Source organism: Eucyclogobius newberryi, unplaced genomic scaffold (genome assembly GCF_026437365.1).
Source record: "Eucyclogobius newberryi isolate DKJ021-1_F unplaced genomic scaffold, fEucNew1.0.hap1 SCAF_22, whole genome shotgun sequence".
Lineage (NCBI taxonomy): Eukaryota > Metazoa > Chordata > Actinopteri > Gobiiformes > Gobiidae > Eucyclogobius > Eucyclogobius newberryi.
The window spans coordinates 14,612,894-14,630,626 of NW_027315857.1; the positions used below are offsets into that span (position 1 = coordinate 14,612,894).

The 17,733-nt window shown below is 39.7% G+C and overlaps 3 protein-coding genes across 4 annotated transcripts; 1 reads left to right on the forward strand and 2 right to left on the reverse strand.

Annotated features, from left to right (window-relative positions):
* Positions 1-430: 430 nt before the first annotated feature.
* On the reverse strand, positions 431-3,852 carry tp53 (tumor protein p53). Its single transcript, XM_072459173.1, has 10 exons — positions 3,797-3,852; positions 3,689-3,710; positions 3,434-3,610; positions 2,464-2,638; positions 2,277-2,389; positions 2,081-2,190; positions 1,882-2,003; positions 1,709-1,800; positions 1,560-1,630; positions 431-1,413 (listed from the first exon to the last, which is right to left on the reverse strand). The coding sequence occupies exons 1-10, from the start codon at positions 3,835-3,837 to the stop codon at positions 1,335-1,337; spliced, it is 1,002 nt and encodes a 333-aa protein (XP_072315274.1). The 5' UTR covers positions 3,838-3,852; the 3' UTR covers positions 431-1,334.
* Positions 3,853-7,157: 3,305 nt separating this feature from the next.
* LOC140371932 (solute carrier family 2, facilitated glucose transporter member 4-like) lies at positions 7,158-13,993 on the forward strand. Its single transcript, XM_072459170.1, has 11 exons — positions 7,158-7,411; positions 8,344-8,439; positions 10,369-10,529; positions 11,520-11,644; positions 11,740-11,855; positions 11,935-12,097; positions 12,458-12,645; positions 12,756-12,860; positions 13,173-13,274; positions 13,357-13,560; positions 13,750-13,993. The coding sequence occupies exons 1-11, from the start codon at positions 7,379-7,381 to the stop codon at positions 13,990-13,992; spliced, it is 1,536 nt and encodes a 511-aa protein (XP_072315271.1). The 5' UTR covers positions 7,158-7,378; the 3' UTR covers position 13,993.
* Positions 13,994-15,117: 1,124 nt separating this feature from the next.
* LOC140371937 (Y-box-binding protein 2-A-like) lies at positions 15,118-17,562 on the reverse strand. 2 transcript variants are annotated; one of them, XM_072459175.1, is made up of 10 exons: positions 17,390-17,562; positions 16,665-16,728; positions 16,552-16,585; positions 16,399-16,488; positions 16,112-16,333; positions 15,939-16,024; positions 15,645-15,870; positions 15,453-15,572; positions 15,318-15,375; positions 15,118-15,185 (listed from the first exon to the last, which is right to left on the reverse strand). In XM_072459175.1, the coding sequence occupies exons 1-9, from the start codon at positions 17,466-17,468 to the stop codon at positions 15,355-15,357; spliced, it is 942 nt and encodes a 313-aa protein (XP_072315276.1). In that variant the 5' UTR covers positions 17,469-17,562; the 3' UTR covers positions 15,118-15,185; positions 15,318-15,354. The 2 variants fall into 2 exon arrangements, with proteins under 2 accessions (XP_072315276.1, XP_072315277.1); XM_072459176.1 differs by lacking the exon at positions 15,118-15,185 and having other exon boundaries at positions 15,340-15,372.
* Between the last annotated feature and the right edge of the window lie 171 nt (positions 17,563-17,733).

Genomic DNA, 17,733 nt, shown 5'->3' on the forward strand with positions numbered 1-17,733 from the left:
TGAATGTCGATTAAAATTCAGTTGCAACTGCACAGCCTTTTTGCCATAAGGTGAATGAGGTGAACAATCTAATTATTGGTTTACTCTGGCAGAAGCTTTAAAGGCAAGTGGCTGTGTAGACTTAGATAATCCAGGTACAGGCAGTTTGACCTAGCAAGACCAGAACATGTTAGAAAGGTTGGGTGTATAAAAAATATCTTCAATCAATCACGCAAAATCAATTTTGTGTGAAATACAATCTTGATATTTGTGAGTTGGGTCTAAAGCCACGAGTTAGATGGTGATTCCCTTGACATGCATTTACATTTACAAGACTCTATTGAATGTTCTATATTGTGGCCCGTGTGTTGAGAGCCAGAACTACATAAGGAAATAAGAGTGGCAGCAAAATGGATTCAATGGCTGTAAATTTAAAAAGAAATGCAAGAAATAATCCAAAATCAACTTTATTTGGGCTTACAGCATCAGTTATAAAAATGGATCAATATAAAATAATCAAAGGAAAAAAAATATAAAGAAACAAATCTCTTAAATACAAAACTAACATCCCAAAATAAAGTCTAAAACATTACATAAAAAAGGAATGCCATTAAATATACTTGGCAGTATAAAAAGTGGTTATGTCAAAAGCAAGTGGCTGGACATATTTTCCCACAGTGAAGTGCTGAGGGGACACTCTTTGGGAAAATGTAGTTATGACTTTTTAAACACTTTTTTTAATGACACTTGTTCTGTCAATCCATAACCTGAACTGGCGCTCACTTAGTCCTAAGCTAATACTGTTAACATTTTATGGGGTGTCCCAGCCAACCCATCACATCTAGTCTGTTGAAATCATACAAAGTGATGCATGTTACATAATCCGTCATGACTTTAAACATCCAAATACCTAAACACTAGTTACTACCTTTAAAATGGGCAAATCTGGTATTGTGGGTATGAGTGTCTACAGAGCCGCTGCGCGCGGCCGAAACTACTATGTTATTTTGTGCCCCGGCTCCTGAAACTGCTGGGCTATTTGACCGCGCCAGGTAAGGGTTAGGGTTAGCCATGAGGCTATTTGACCGCATCGCGGCTCTGCAGCCACGGCAGGTTAAAATAGTCATGCTTTTATTACTTTTTGCCATGGCACTAGTATGTTTTGTAGTCAACTAAAAACAATATTAAATCCAAGAAAGTAATTAAATCTGTGGTACAGCAGTGGTCACAGAAAGCAACATTCATTCCAGTCAAAGGCAGTGGCCGTTTACCATAATAATAGAATACAAATTAGCTTACAATTGCTTAAAAGAGAAAATAACAAAAGGCCTAATCTCAAAAATGTTAAGACAACTTTAATCGGTGTCTCCTTTGACCAATAATCTTTTGCCACTGGGTGGCAAGGACACATTGACCTTTAGCTTGTTCTTTTTCCTGTGGAAAACAGTAAAGACAAAATAAGTTTTAAATACGTTGCATAAAAAGGAAAAATAATAATAAACAGGGTCTAATTAGCTGAGTGCTTCTTTTGTGCCTTAATTGCAAACATTTTACAGTTGCTGCCTTTATCAGGGTCTTACGTGTCTTTGTCCAACAGCTCCAGACCATCATTGATTTTTTTCAGCATATCAAACCGGCCACGGCCTCGCACCTTGAAAATGAAATTGAGAATTACCAATGTACTCCGATTTGATGAACATGAAGATCAAGAAAATAATCCTTTACTCACATGCAAAACAAAAACTTCTTTTTCATCGTCCTCCCCACTTGAAGACGATTTAGTTCTTTTGAGTGGAGGGACTGATGCATTTGGGACACTTTCTGTTCAAAGCAAAAATGTACATGAAAACCATAAGAATGAATGAATTAAAATAAGAACAGGCAGCTCTGTCAAAGACATACTTTTCTTTTTCCCCTTTGTGTCGGTTTGAGCCTTGTTGCGATTCTCCTCCTCAGTTTTGCGGTCTCTTCCGGGACATGCACAGACACGCACCTCAAAGCTCCTGCGACCCAGGACCACACCTCTAAAATCAAATTATAGATAAATGAACACTTTCTGTATACATTTAGAAAATGAGTATTTAAATAGGCAAAAACTTACTCTGGGGTCTCAAGAGTTAGGATGGTGCGTATGGGACGGCGGTTCATGCCCCCCATGCAGCTGCTGTTGCACATGAAGCTCAGAAGAATAGTGGTTCTTTCTGAGCCAAGCTAAAATGCAAAGAGACAGTAACTTTACTGAGCTCCACATAAAAATCCCTTAAGTATACATTTTACACATTTACAAGGAACCTTACCTGAGGTGGTTCATAGGGGACCGTCACACTATGACGGTTTGTGCTGGGGTCTTCATAATAACAAACCAGCTGACTGCCTTCGATCCGAATCAGGTGGCTGCTAAACTCCATCGCTTTAAAAACAAAGACAAACAATTATTTCCAACCAAAATAAATGCATGAAATTGTAAGCTCGCTTGTTCCTTACAGTCTTCATTCTGGTGGTGGGGACATCGTCTTACCACTTCAGCCACATGCTCGGTTTTTTTATAAACAGCTGTGGCCCTCAACATGGAGCCCAATGGCGGATCCTTGGCCACCAGCACCTCAACTGGGCTAGTCTTTGCCAGCTGGCAATATAACTTGTTTAGGCTTTCGGAAAACTGAGAAACAGACAAACAGCGTCTTTAGTTGTATTAAAGGAAAAATGTTGCGCGCACGCGCACACACACACACACACCAAAAAGTTTAGCAACGGTGCATGAAACGTTCAGTAAAACTTTTCAACTAAAGAATCAGAAGAACATAACAAAATATTAAAAAAGGATGCAAAAATTCAACGCATTATTGACCGGAACTAGTAAATAAACGACAGCTATACCTCTCCATCTCGTTTTTAACCATTTAGGTGCTGGAGGAAGTCTGAGCAGGAACATGTCCCGTCATGTCAGAGCAGTGCTCTACAACCAGACTTGAGCTCTGCGCAGTGCACAGCCAGGGACCATGGGGCGGGGGCACAGTGCCGACCACCCTAACTTTATCTACACAGACCAACAGCAGCAGGGTTCTGGCTGAGTCACCCAGGAAAAGCTAATACCATTGGCCATCCCAAATAGGCAATAGACTAAGGACTAAGCGAATAGTCACAATGAATGATTCCACATGAATGGGAACACGAAGATTCGAACAAATGCTTTTTAACAACACTTTAAAAAGGTAAGATCTTTCTGATGTTTCTAGATTAAAAATGGAAAACCAATTGTATGTCGGATAAAGAATTGCATTTGATTGATTTCAACTTTTATGAATGAACGAATTATACCTCACCTTAACTTAGCCGATATCAAAATCTAAGGAAGCATTGAGAATGCTTAGTCATCTGGAGCATCAACTATGAGTAATAATTAGACCAAAAAGCAAGCAAAAATCACAAAATTCATCCTGCCATTTTTACTAACCGTGGACGTAACACTTTTGGCAGTGCCTGATTTATGGAACCGAAGAGTAAAATCGTGTTCCCCTGGATAGTCGCAGGTCTCTGGCACAGAAGAGGCAGAAGGGGGCACGCTTGCAGGGATTTCATTTGGTAGCTCAAAAATTCTCATATCAAACCCTTCCGCCAGTATATTCAAATCCTGAAAGTGATAACATGAATCAGAATTATTCAAGCAGTTTATCAGTGTTAACATTCTTAGCTAAGGTTTAATAAGTACATCAGTATCATCAGGGGTCTCCCTTAAAAAAGCAGAAAAAATGACAATCATATTAATAATTGTGGTAAAGTTTGAGTAATACTTTAGAAAAAGGAATAGTTAACTTACATATTGCCCCATAGCTCCAAAAAACTATTGTCGGTTGCCATAGCTGGAAGCCGGTTAACCTGTAAAATGTAATAGAAAACACATTACGAAATCCACCAAAATAATCTTTGATGGATCAGGTCCATAAACCTTTAAATGACGATGATGATGATGATGATGATGATGATTACTACAGTAACCCTAGTCATTTTGTACTGACAGATTATGATCTACTTTAAGACATTTGGCCAGTAGCGTTAGTCCATAAACCGGACAAAGACAATTAAAATGATCCCTTAAAATAAAGACTAAAATACATCCAAAACACTAAGTTTGACCAACATAGTACGTAAGGCATGGGGAAAAGTACCTAAAAGACGAAAACCGGAAGTATTCCTACAAAAGCTCTTTCACTCCCGAGTCGTAATCATGTTCGAGTTTAAATGTAATAAAATGAAGAGTATGCCACAAATACGCATCATTATTTGAGGAATATAAATCGCCATCGTCTGTAAGCACCTTGCGGACTTAGATCGGGGCGTTAAGATGCTAACATGAATGCTATTATGATGCTAACATTCGACGTCCATTTTCTTTCGGGCGGCCTACATCACGAGCTTTATATCCAATTAAAACTTTGGGTTAATCCAAACTTTACAAGCACGATTTGTAATTATTATGTGGTGCAATTGCCGTAACTAATACATCCATGAAACCTTTTTTTTTAAGGTAAACAATACTATTTTGGGTAAGTATAAAAAGGTAAAACGTTCACTCGACGTATTAACGCAAACTCAATGAAAAACTTCACCACATCGACGAAATTAATGGTGCAAAGTAAGCACTAGACACAATGAGTCGGGTCTATGCAGAATATTCTACAAAGGTCATTTACAAACCAATTACGGTATTCGCTGGTCAACGCTCTGATGGCAGAAGAAGTGACTCTATGCACCATCCAAAATATTATGGGCCAAGCACGTTGTTTGGGGATTCCCACCAAAAGAGAGGGGGAAGTGCAGTGCTTTACCCATCTCCGCCAGCCAATCAGAAAACACGTTGTTCCTCACGCGGTTGCGCCTCAGAGAGCTGGGCACGTTCGTATTTTAGCAGCGCCTCGTCTGGATGATCGGAGGAAGTGTAAGTGTCCAATCAGAGCGGAGAAAACACGCCCAGTAGCCTCATACAGACCAATAAAGATTAAACCGGAAACTACGACCTCGATCGGCTTTTGCGTAGTTTAACCTTATCCCGAACGCGTCTCGAAACCGTCCATGTTCAAAATTAGGGGGATTTTACTCAGCGGGCATGACGATTGGATTGTGAATTTAATCCGTCGTGATGTAAAAGTAAAGTAGTGAAATGCATAACGTAAATAGGCATGGCGACACTATTAAATGTTTGGCTTTAAATAATATACAGTCCTATAGAAAAATGCAACGAAAAGTGGCTGAAAAACGACGGGGTTTGAATGCGTCACAACAAGGACGGAAGAGGGTGGGGCCATGGGTGATAAAATAAAATATAATAATAAAAATTATAATATAATAATATAAAATATTTTATGTGAAAAACAAGACTTTTAGAATATAAAAAGGTAAACTAAATACATCAAAATGTTAAAACATCTAAATAACTTACAGCGATGTGTATTTGCTGATCTTCCCTTGGTATTGCTTGTTTCTTTTTCTCATGAATTATCAATGTATTAATTAAGTACATTTATACTGTAATTACTTGCCAACCAACTACATTTCCATTGTGGGCTGCTGATGAGTGTGCGTATGTGTCTTTCACAGTGGTCATGCACCTTAACACCTGTCCCAGTCACGAGTTTATTCACCGTGACGTGTTGTGAACCAGCTCACCTCCTGCTGGTCAGAAAAGGGAAGACATATTCACGTAGGCTGTTTCTGCAGAGTCCTGGGATGTTGAGTTTGGACATGACATTACCTTTAAAAAATCCATGTTTTCTGGCTTCATAAAGTAGCCATAAAAGAGTTGCATTCAAAGTTGTGGTTATTGAAGGCCTTGTCACAATTGGAATAGTAGTTGCAATAATTGTACTTGCTGCCCAGGATTTTGTAGTTCAAGAATATCTTGACAATGAAATCAATTCTCTTTGAGTAATTATTTTTTTAACACATATGTGGGATATTCATTTTTTATTATTCCATATAAAATGGCATAATCTGGTAGAATCAGGACAGTAAAGTTGAAGATGTAATATAATAATAATTTGACACAGTTTTGGAACTCAAACCCCAAAATTGTATTGGTAGGGCAACACGCCTGATGGCATTAGGTTTCCTCTACATTTAGTCCTATGCTCACACATGACTTGGCTGGGGGCCCTTGGCTTAAAAATGAAGAGTGTCAGGTTCTCCCCCCTCCTGTTTTTTTCCCCCCAGTGTCCCAAAAGGCAAAAGGATGCCTTGTGGCGGGCACTAGGGGTCTCGCTCTAAGGAAAGGGCATTGATAATAAATGTATTCATAGTGTATACTTTTCCACTGACTCATTTTTGCACTTTTGACAACGCCCCCCTACACACCCCCAAAATATCAGACTTGCCAATCAACTACAAAAGCCAAACCCACAAACTACACTGTTGAGCCAGATGCCATGTTCCAAATATAGTGCCCACCTGTTGCCTTTGGAGGACTGGCTTTGTTGTGTGCATTGGTGAAGTATGTATTGTGACCCCATTGGCATGTGATCTAATATAGAAGAGGGCTCTATGGATGGTGGGACACACACACACAAGCATGAGTCATCAGACCGGGGTTCGTCTGAGGTCCATCACAGGAGAGGATCTGAGACAAGTGACCCAAGACGTGATCGACTATTGACGTTTGGAAATAAAATGCTGAACTTTCCCCACAATTTTCTTGCTGCAAATCATATGCCTTCACTAGTTTGGATTAATTAGCATACTTGACATGTCTGGTGCCTTTCCTGACACAGATTTAGACGCAGATTTATTTATTTATTTGGGCATGGGGCTGGCCGGATGAGCATGTCAGCTTTAAAAATGTAAAACAGAAACAAATTAAACATGTGAACCAACTAATTAAAACTGTATACTTGGGTAAAAGGGCTCCATTGTTTGGTTATTTTAACTTGCTGTTATGATTGTCATTCATAAATATTAAACTCACAATGTGTTAATATTACAGGCTCACCAAGATATTTTTTTCAAAGATCTTTTACAGGTAAAATTGACCAAAAAAAGTGCATGATACATGATGTAGTGGTCAGGAGCTTCTAATAGGCAGTGGAAAAACTATTTAAAATAAATAAAAAAACACAATTGTCAGTTCATCTTCACACTTTCATCCCTGTAACTGGATCTGAAGATCAGCCCTCTCTGCTCCCCCTTTACAAACCCATCCATTACGCACGTGGGGGGTGTTGCGCTCTCTCCCAGACGCACGGCTCGAACTTGAAACAGGCCACGACAAATTTGCGAGAGCCGCGCAGGCACTTTCTCTCGTGGTCATTGTTTGTTGGGTGGTATCCGGATCTCACTGTCTTCGCATTGTAACTGGGACGACTTTGTTGGAGCGCGTCTCCGTTTGTGGCTGAAGGAAGCCGCTAACGTCATGCCGGCCGGCTTTCAGCAACTCGGCGGGGAGGTAACTGAGATTTATGTACTATTGCACTTGTTATAATGGTATGTTTAATATTTTCTGGTGTAACAAAATATGAGCAGTCAGTATAGAACTTTTTCCATTTGGGTCCTCTTTACGCACGTATTTGCGCACTAAGCAGGCTTGCTGATGCCAAAACAAAATATATACACCTTTTAATAAGCAGATTTTTATTTATATAAGGGCATTCTCCTCAACTAAATGTGTTTTATACATTGCTTAAACGGCGTTTCAACCCTGTGGTTCTTCGATGACCTTGTCCAACTATCAAAGTTACAGCTGCAGCCCTTTACGTCCTACAGTTGTACGTCTGGTTCTTCCAGCTCCTCCATAAACAATGTCTGTCCTTCAAATGTTCTTTTACTGAAATACTGTACTGGATAGTGTCATTACTCCTCTTCTTTTTTGTTTTTGTTTTGGGTGGACTTTGATTGGGTATTCAGTAAGGTAGGGTTGTTTTTTCATTTTTGTAGATTAAATTGTTCAGCAACTATACTGACATGAAACAAATCAGATCAGCGTTAGAAACACATCTCATAATATATTTTAGATATATAAACCCACCAACCTTACTTGTGCAAGCTAAAACAATCAAACCACCATTCTCATTATCCAAATATGCATAGGGATATAATTCCGATAATATTTATACAACGGAAACTCTGCAGTTGAGTACTTTACTGCTGCCTGTTATGAAAAAACTCCGTAGGGTGCCAAGAGAAAAGACCTGTTCTCCAAAGGTCACTCTGTCTGTCATTGTAGAGACAGGTGCCAGGGCTTAATGGCAAATTCGAGGTAAGTTAAAGTTCATATGCACAGTGTTACACAGATGAGTGGTCTCTGGGATGTTATATTTAGTGCATATGTTTGTGTGTGCAATGGCCCTGCCACAAATGTAAATGCCTTCATGTGCTCAGACAGTGACTGGAACTCTTGCTCTGTCAGTCTTCACGGCTGTCCTGGGCTCTTTGGAGTTTGGATACAACATTGGAGTCATCAACGCACCCCAGAAGGTACTGCTTCACACAGAACAGTGGTCCATAAAACACCAGAACTCAAATGGCTTACAGCTCACATTGTGACATTAATGACGATGACACTGTAATTCCTAAATTTGACACCTCAACATTCTGTGTGCGGCTGTGTTTAGAAAATAAACTTTGAGGTGAAACAGGGCCAGACAAAGGTTGCAGTGAAGGAACTAGAGAAGCAGAGAGTTACAGTCTATACAAGGGAGCAGATGTATTTTTCCTTGGACCACATTCAAATCTGGACACGTCGCAGTAATAATATAGTATAATATAGGCTATTGTAATTTATGACTACACTATAACTATTATAATTATAATCAAAAACCTGCTGCCAGATTAAAACTGTGGGGTGGGCTATGGGCCACAAAATGCCTGGTCTACACTATAATGTTCAGGCCAGAATGATATAGAATATGGAAATGATAAATATGAAAAGCCTCTCAAAGTGCCACATTATATATTCATTCCACACTCTGCAGTAAACTAGCTAAGATGGAGTACTGTTTAAAACTTCTGGTATGGTACCAAAATTAAAAGTACTACTGGTACTAAAAAAAAAGGTACTGAAAATATTTTTCATGCCTGATGCCGGAGAGCACTGTAAAATGTCACAGATGAAGCGTTTTTCCTCAAAGAAAACAGCTTTTTAATGGAATTTATTATAATAATATTAATTTATCATAATTTGTATTTGCATGTCAAAATTGACAACTTTAAATTGCCCCTAGTGAATGAATGTGAGAGAGAATCATCTGTGTGTCTCTGTGTTAACTCTGCGACGAGCTGGCCCCTGTCCAGGGTGAACCCCGCCTAAGGTCACTAGGATAGGCTCTAGTCTCCCGCGACCTGGAACGGGAACAAGTGGTAGAAAATGAATGAATGATAATATTTGTTAATATAGATAATGATGAATACAGGAAAAGGTGTACCAAAAAGTACTGCTCAGGAACAGGTACTGTACACATGTACCCAGCCTTATTCAGTCACAGCTGCCCTGGGGTAAACTGGCGGAAACAAGGTTGTCATTCCAAGATCAAGTGGGGTCATGCAAGGTCAAAGCTGGGGTCAAACTGCTGACCTTGCAAATTCAATGTAGTAGGCATACATCTCATTAACTTCTACATTTAATTTTTTATTTGCTTTTGTATTACTGTAATTTATTTATTTGAAAAACAACAGTGTAATAGATGCTGGTTTTACATTTAGAAGATAGTGATACCAATGATACTTTCTCAGAAACCCTCATTCCCTCAGAACCCTCATTCCCCTACAATTAAATGTAAAAAGGTGGGCTCATGGTACGGTTTATGTTATGGTCACAGTAATGTCAGGTGAGCTTTTGTTGACTGGCCTTGAAGTATTCAGGCATCTGCGGGCAACAACACTTGCTTTGACCTACTACTACAAATATACAATACACACATTGCTGACATTGTTAGACACATTACAACACAAGAGGTAAGTATAGGGCTGTAGGCCGGGATAGGTGATAAGTGCACATGACAGGTTAGATATACCTGTTTCACTCAAATATTAGTTAACATAATTCTGTACAACTTTTTCTACGATGGAACGAGGGATGACACAGACTTAACATAATTATTATTATTTAAGATTTAGCAAACAATGTAATTTGACATTTTCCATAGTTTGACCATTGGGCTGAAGTTTATGATTTTATTTCCTGGTTGCACATGGGCAGCAGACGGCCATTCCATAAGTTTTACCTTTGACAACCATTCAGTAAAAAAAGCCATAACTCCCATAATTTACTCAAAAGATATTATTGAATCATATTCATTCTAAGTAAGATAATGATGAGGGGAAACCATTATAACATGCTTAAAGGTCATAAATACAAATATCTATCTATTGTCTGATGCAGTGTTTAATTGTTGTAATTTTGTCCAGATCATAGAGGCAGATTATAATGCCACATGGATACAGCGATATGGAGAGCCGATCTCCACGGGGACACTCACCTCTCTGTGGTCGCTCTCCGTTGCCATCTTCTCCATTGGGGGAATGATCTCCTCGTTCTGTGTGGGCTTTGCCGCCGAGTGGCTGGGCAGGTAACAAAATACACAACAGCGTTATTTAATTAGTGTCTGTTTTATCACTTAACTGTACTAAAAGAGATACTCATTGTTTTTTAAAGTATTATATGTATAGAATCATTTCTTTTGCCTCCCTGCTGCAAAGTCTTAGGTTCGATGTGTGGATCAAATAGGACTTTTCTGCCTTTTCTCTTCGTGTCTCGGTGAAATGGTTTTGCCGACCAGTAAAAACATGTTCAGTAGAGGCCCCTATTGTGCCGGTTGTCTCATGTTTCGTAGCTGATTTAGATAAACTATTAGGGTAGTTTCCTGGCTTGAATTTGTTTAACATAAAGCTGCTTTCTAATGCAAGCTTTTGTTTTAGTGAATCTTGGTTTTCTTAATTTAGACAAATTTCCCATACTGTTCTAGAATTAGTCCATGAAGTAAACCTGTTGAGGTGAAGCTTATTTTGAATACTTTGTGCAAGGCTGTTTTCTGCTAAATTTAGTCCAGATTTAGCCATTTATGCCCTATTCTTGTCCAGTTTAAGTCCTGTTTAGTCTTGGGCTGAGGGGATACTAGAATCCCCCGATCTAGGCTAATGATCTGACGCTTGAGTCTCACAGTCCGGCCACAGTTCATACCAAGTGAAAGAGGATCCAGGGGGAGCAATGTGTCACGGCGGACAAGGGGGCGATGAGGGAGACTGAGGACAAGGACTTTCTAAAAAGTTATTGGCAGACACTGAAGTCACTTTGACCGCTTAACACGCTCCCGTGTTAAGCCTCACGCCACACGTAATACCTTCATAATTTATGGTATTAGACAATTCAAGACTTGCAACAGTGATCTAAATCTATAAATAAACCAAACTGACTTTAATTCTTCTACTCTTTTGGCCTCTAGCTGGATGAACGTTCAAAGAATCAAGGATAGCTTAAAGGAGACTGCTATCTAGTGGTCAAATACCTAAAACCTTCGATAGCAGAAACCTATACTAAACATCTTTGTGTATGATTTCAGGAGGAAAGCCATGCTGGTAAACAATTTATTTGCTTTCATCGGTGGAAGTTTGATGGGGTTGTCCAAGTTGTGTCGTTCTTTTGAAATGATGATTATGGGCCGTTTTATCATCGGTGCATTTTGTGGTGGGTACAGTTAACTTTAGTTTAGTTTACTTATATTATTATGATGATGATGATGATGATGATGATATTTCACTGTCTAACATATACCTTTGTAGGGTTGTCTTCTGGTTTGACACCCATGTACGTTGGTGAGATTGCCCCCACAAGTTTACGAGGCGCACTGGGCACTTTACATCAGCTGGCTATTGTATCAGGTATTCTATTAGCACAGGTATGATTGCATTTCCTACTGCCATGTAATGTTTAAGTTTCTTATAAGCATGTATTGTAATACAGTCATTCTTGCTCAGATCCTAGGTCTTGAATCGTTATTGGGAAGTGCAGAATTGTGGCCGGTGCTTCTTGGTCTAACTGTTGTGCCAACTGTATTACAAATGGCACTGTTGCCATTTTGTCCTGAAAGCCCAAGATTCCTCTACATTGTGCGATGTCAGGAGCACCATGCCAAGAGGGGTGAGATTTGAATATTTGATCATGCTTAAATATATTCATCTATCAATTCCTTATGGTTTGACAGCCCCTGACTTGAGTGTGAAAGAAAATATTGTGCATATATACTGGGCCTAAACAGTTTATATCTTCTTGTATTCAAAAACACAAGTTGTAAAAGTATTTGCTAAAATAATTTAAAAAAACAATTATAAAACAAATGATCAATACAGCCAATACCTTGCCCAAATGGAATAGCAAAGACATGTGAAACACAACTTTTAGCTACTGCATTACTGTAGATTTTCATTCACCTAAAGTCATGTTGCACCAAATGTTTTTCATACTGTGTTTTTCTTTTGCTCATAATGACTTTTGCTTTAGGCCTGAGGAGGTTAACTGGGAGACAGGATGTGGGTGACATGTTGGCCGAGATGAAAGAAGAGAAGCGCAGGATGGACATGGAGCGGAAGGTGTCCATTTTGGAGCTGTTTCGTTCTACTATGTACCGGCAGCCAATGGTCATCGCCATCATGCTGCAGCTCTCACAGCAACTATCAGGGGTCAATGCTGTAAGCTTGTCCAGTGAACATACACTTTTTTTATGTTCGCACAATCACAGCTCTCACTAACAATGTTGACTATATGTAATGTAAACCTTTGACATCACTTTTCTGCCCAGATATTCTACTACTCCACCAGTATCTTTCTCAAAGCTGGGGTCCAGAGTCCAGTCTACGCCACAATAGGAGCAGGCGTGGTCAACTGTGCCTTTACTGTGGTCTCGGTTAGTAACAACCACAGATTTACGCGAGAAAAACTGCTGGCAATGTTATGTAGAATGTGTTTAGTATTACCTATTTTTAACAGTAAGAGTATCAACGTGTGATTGCATTACTGTTACTGTAGAGCGCAGCATTTTCTTCAGCTAAAAATGGGTTAAGATTGATTATCAAGCAAACTTGTACAGTTGTTTGTCTAATTGCATCATAATTGCGATCGGGTTTGGAAAAAAGATGGCAGGGAAAAGCCAAACAAATAAATTATTCACCTTTCAATTAGTACCATTAGACATTGATTTTTTACATTTAATCAACAGCTCTTCTTGGTTGAGCGAATGGGACGGCGAACATTACACATGCTAGGACTGTCCGGCATGTGTGTTTGTGCCATAGTAATGACCATTGCTCTGGCTTTACTGGTTAGTATCTCAACTATTCACTGCATTATTATTAGTTCCTCAAAACATAATTATAATAGATATTTTATTGTGCCCCCAACAGGAAACTGTTCCCTCGATGAGTTACGTCTGTATGCTGGCTATTTTTGGGTTTGTGGGGTTCTTTGAAGTGGGTCCGGGCCCTATCCCATGGTTCTTTGTAGCTGAGTTGTTCTCACAGGGTCCGAGGCCGGCTGCCATGGCCGTAGCTGGCTGCTCCAACTGGACGGCTAACTTCATCATCGGCATGGGATTTCAATATTTGGCAGTAAGTTCAGCTAAAGCTACACTCAAATCTTTAGTTTTAAATCAGATGTTGAGGGCTGGCGGATTGAATTGAGGACGAACTTATGAGTGAAAATACGGTAATTGTGATGTATGGACAGACCTTTTACACTTTATCTTATTGATAATAAGCAGGTTACTAATACTTTTAACAAAATAAATTCTTTTGTAGGATGCTGCTGGGCCCTATGTTTTCCTGATTTTTGCAGTGCTCCTGTTTTTCTTCCTCATCTTCACATTTTTCCGTGTGCCAGAGACAAGAGGCAAGACATTTGACCAAATTGCATCCAACTTCAGCTCATCCAACAGAAGAATCAGTCTGGACATAGGACTCGATATGGACATGGACACAGACGGGGAAATTGAAAAGGATAGCACTGAACTGGACTATTTGGGAGACACGAGCAACCACTGAAGACTGATAAGATTCTTGCCAAAGTAGAAGGCAAAATAGAAAACTACACAACTGCTGAGGTATTTAAGAAAAATATTCCAGATGACTGTTTGACAGAATTATTTTGATTCCTGCACTTTATCTACAAGAGCTTGCTAAAATCATGGGTGTATATTTCATGGTTCAAAAAAAAAAAAGAAAAAAGGCTTAAAGTTTGAAGTTTCCCCAAGCAATGCATTATGAGCAATACAGTGTATGTAAAACTGTTTTAATGGTAAGCATAGATTTATTCGTTGGTGGCATTATAAATTGTATTTATTCTTAAGAAACAAGGCCTTTAAATGATTGGAGACATTGGTGGGCAATATTTATACATTTCATTATTCTTAAACTCAAGCGCATACCATCGTAGTGTCTTGTTAGGTAGAGTTTAATTTCTTACATTTCCAGTAAGCACACATTTTTCATATTAGAACCATTTCTCATCTTTACCTGGAGAGATTTGACTGATTTACTGCACAAAAGTTGCAATTTATTCATACATTATTTTAGAGCATTGTGACAGCCTTTGTTAGGTGTTGCACAACCTTTTCCTTAATTTGTGATCATATCGTTATGTCTAAGTTACTAAACCACATTGTAAATGTTTGAAATAAAATGTTTAACTGAAAGAACAGGGCTTTGACGCAAGCTTGCCAAACATGATTTATTATAACAATAAGCATTGCACATAATCCCCTCCAAAGAAAAAGCACAAAAGTTAACTTAATTTACTAAGTTTTCATTAATCCTCCCTCAAACTGAGAATTGGGACCTACTAATGTGTAAAAAGTTACTAATACACCACCACACCTGCTTGGCTTATCCCCACTTCAACCAAATTAAAATGGTTAAATAAAAATCAAGGCAAATTTCTCCAACAATGTTTCATCTTTTCAATTAAAGAATAGTTTGAGGGGTTGTAACAACTGGGGAACCATGCAGAATTGGTTTAATCCCATTTTTTATATATATATATATATTTTTTAACATTTGTTTTGCCATAAATATGCATCCACTACTAGCACCTTCTCTTCCACCCAGTGTAGTTGTCAGACACTACAGCGTGTAATAACTGGACAAGACTCAGTGGAGTGAAGGGTGACGGAGGCAATGTGATGGGGGAGAGCAGGGAGGGGAAGAGCAGTGCAGGTTTCAGTCTCCAACCCACGGACCTACAAGAAAATATTAAAAAACTATGAGACTGTTAAAAAAAAAAAAAAAAAAAAAAAAAACTCAGAATTTCTCATTTTTACAGGCGTAACAAAATTATGCCTAATCCATGACTAACCAGAGTTGGGCCTCACCTGATGCCAAGGGTCACCCGACTGTGCCCCCGGTGGATCACTCTGTGGATGTAGTCTCCTGTGAGAGAAGACGGGTTTCACAACTAAAAACTTGACACCTTAATAGTTTTTTGAAGATAAGCAAAAACTTCTTACTGTTGGAAATTTTGTTGACTTGGGAGAAGTCTTTGGTGACTGTGATTCAGTGTTCAGGTCCGACTGTTTTGAGGTCTGAGGCGGCATGTCAGGTTCAGAGGCAGATTTTTCTGCATCATTCTAAAAAAACAAAACAAAAAAGTAAAGAAAAATTCAAGCTAAAGTATCCAACACAGCATTTTAATCAATTACTTTAGAGGTGGAGGACTCAGAGTTCCTCAGTCTGCGTCGTCTGGACTGGCGTCGAGGCTTCTGTCCTGGACTGTCGTCGTTGCCGTCCCCATTGGTCTGTGGAACCTCGTCCTCTGTCGTTTTGTTCTCCTCCTGCTCTTTGGGTCCCTGCTCAGAGTACTCGCCCTCCTGAGGCGCAGCTTGGTCCACGGTGGACTGGTCTGCAGGTTGACGCGGTCTGAATGGCCTAAGACCAAAAAGGAATAGCATAAGCCCTTTAAGTGACGTTTGAAAAGGAGAATCCTCTTGTCACACCTCCGATATGGACGCCAGAACCTTCGTCTTGGTGGTCTCTCCGTCTGATCACCTTCGGCTACTCCATTCTGCTCCACAGCTTCACTCTAACGCACACTTTTTCAGTTTACTATTCACTTAGAAGACAACCAAACCACAAGTAAAAATAATTTGAACCTCTTGACACTGCTTACATCCTGTGGCCTTGGTCTGCGTGGTCTTCGACGACGAGGCGGGGGTCTAGTGCCCTCGTCCGCTGTGCCTTCACCCTCTGTCCCATCAGCCGATTTGGGCTGATCCTCAGGACGAGGGCTCCGAGGGAAGAACCTACTCCGGAAACGCCGTTTGTTTGGTGCGTAGCGACTGCCTTTGACTGGCACACCACCAGGACCAGTCACATTGGCTGCTTCTGAGCCCTGCCGTGGAACAAAAAAAACAAAATGTTGAATGAGTTAAGGGATTACAGATTTACAATTCTCACCTTTGTTGCCTCTATGACATCAAACTCTACAACCTCTCCATCTCCCACACTGCGGAGGAATTTTCTAGGATTATTCTTCTTTATAGCCGTCTGGTGAGAAATGTATTGTTCAGTAAGGACGTGAAAATTGTATGACAGTAACTCCTGACCTACCTGATGGACAAATACATCCTCTTTGGTGTCATTCCTACAATGACAATAAAAGGTAATTCTGTTAACAACACGTTAAACAAATCGAGTTGGGAGAATTTAGTTGGCCAATTTACCGGTTTATAAATCCATATCCATTTCGCACATTGAACCATTTAACTGTGCCTTGGACCAGTGTTGCTGGAAAATAATAATGATTAAAGCTTAGCACCCCACGTCACCGAAATGATTAAGAAAAACTAAACGCTTATCCATGTTGGATAATGGCATGTCACATGAATAAGAGCCCAGTAAAAGTGGTCAATGATTAACTAACACTCCAAACCAGGTCAAGAGTGAGATTCAACTAGAAGCAATAAAGATTGGTAAGTCAGATACTTTCTGAGAGAAGCAAAATAAAATTTTAAAGTAGCTTTTATAGAATGAATTAAAGTTTAATTGACAAATCTAACGTAAACCCAATCACTTCCACCTGTGGGGGAAGAGACCCTACCTCCGTGACGTGTGCAACAGCTGATATATGCATTTAAAATACAGTCGGCCGTGTTAAGGCTGTTAAGATGGAAAATAAATTCTTACAAAAGATGATGGTTTTCACAACTTCCCCATTTAAACGACATTTACGAGTAAGATTAATCAAACTTGACATGGCACCAGGACTCACAGAACACGTGTTTTAAAAAAGCAGATCAGGTCAGGCAGCATCGAAAGGGAGAACATTTCATGTAAATAATAAGAAAATGAACCCGCCACACACATACTACTTTAACAACTACTTTTTTCTGACAATATTAAACTCGTAACGCTCTTTATAATGAGTGTATCCACCTGGAGCACCCACCTAGGACTTTTCTCTCCGGCTGTGGTGTATCATCCACTGGCGCCGATGGAGGAGCGCTCTGCGCCTCGGCGTCGGTCATGCTCGCACTCAAACTAAGATTCAACACTTTCACTCTCCTTTTCCCTCCCTTAGACTCTTCCCAAAAGTTTTCTACGCCGCTTAGGTTTTATCCCGACATCCCCTGGGAGAGTTTAAGAAAATACACGCCCTAATTGGCTACAAGTCCGGAAGTAGGTGTCTAATTGGCTGTCGGTCCTGAACAATCGGGAGGGGAAAATTGTCAGGGAGAGACCCACAAAAGACCCTTCACTTTTAACTTCCCATCTCCTTGTAATGTGTATTTA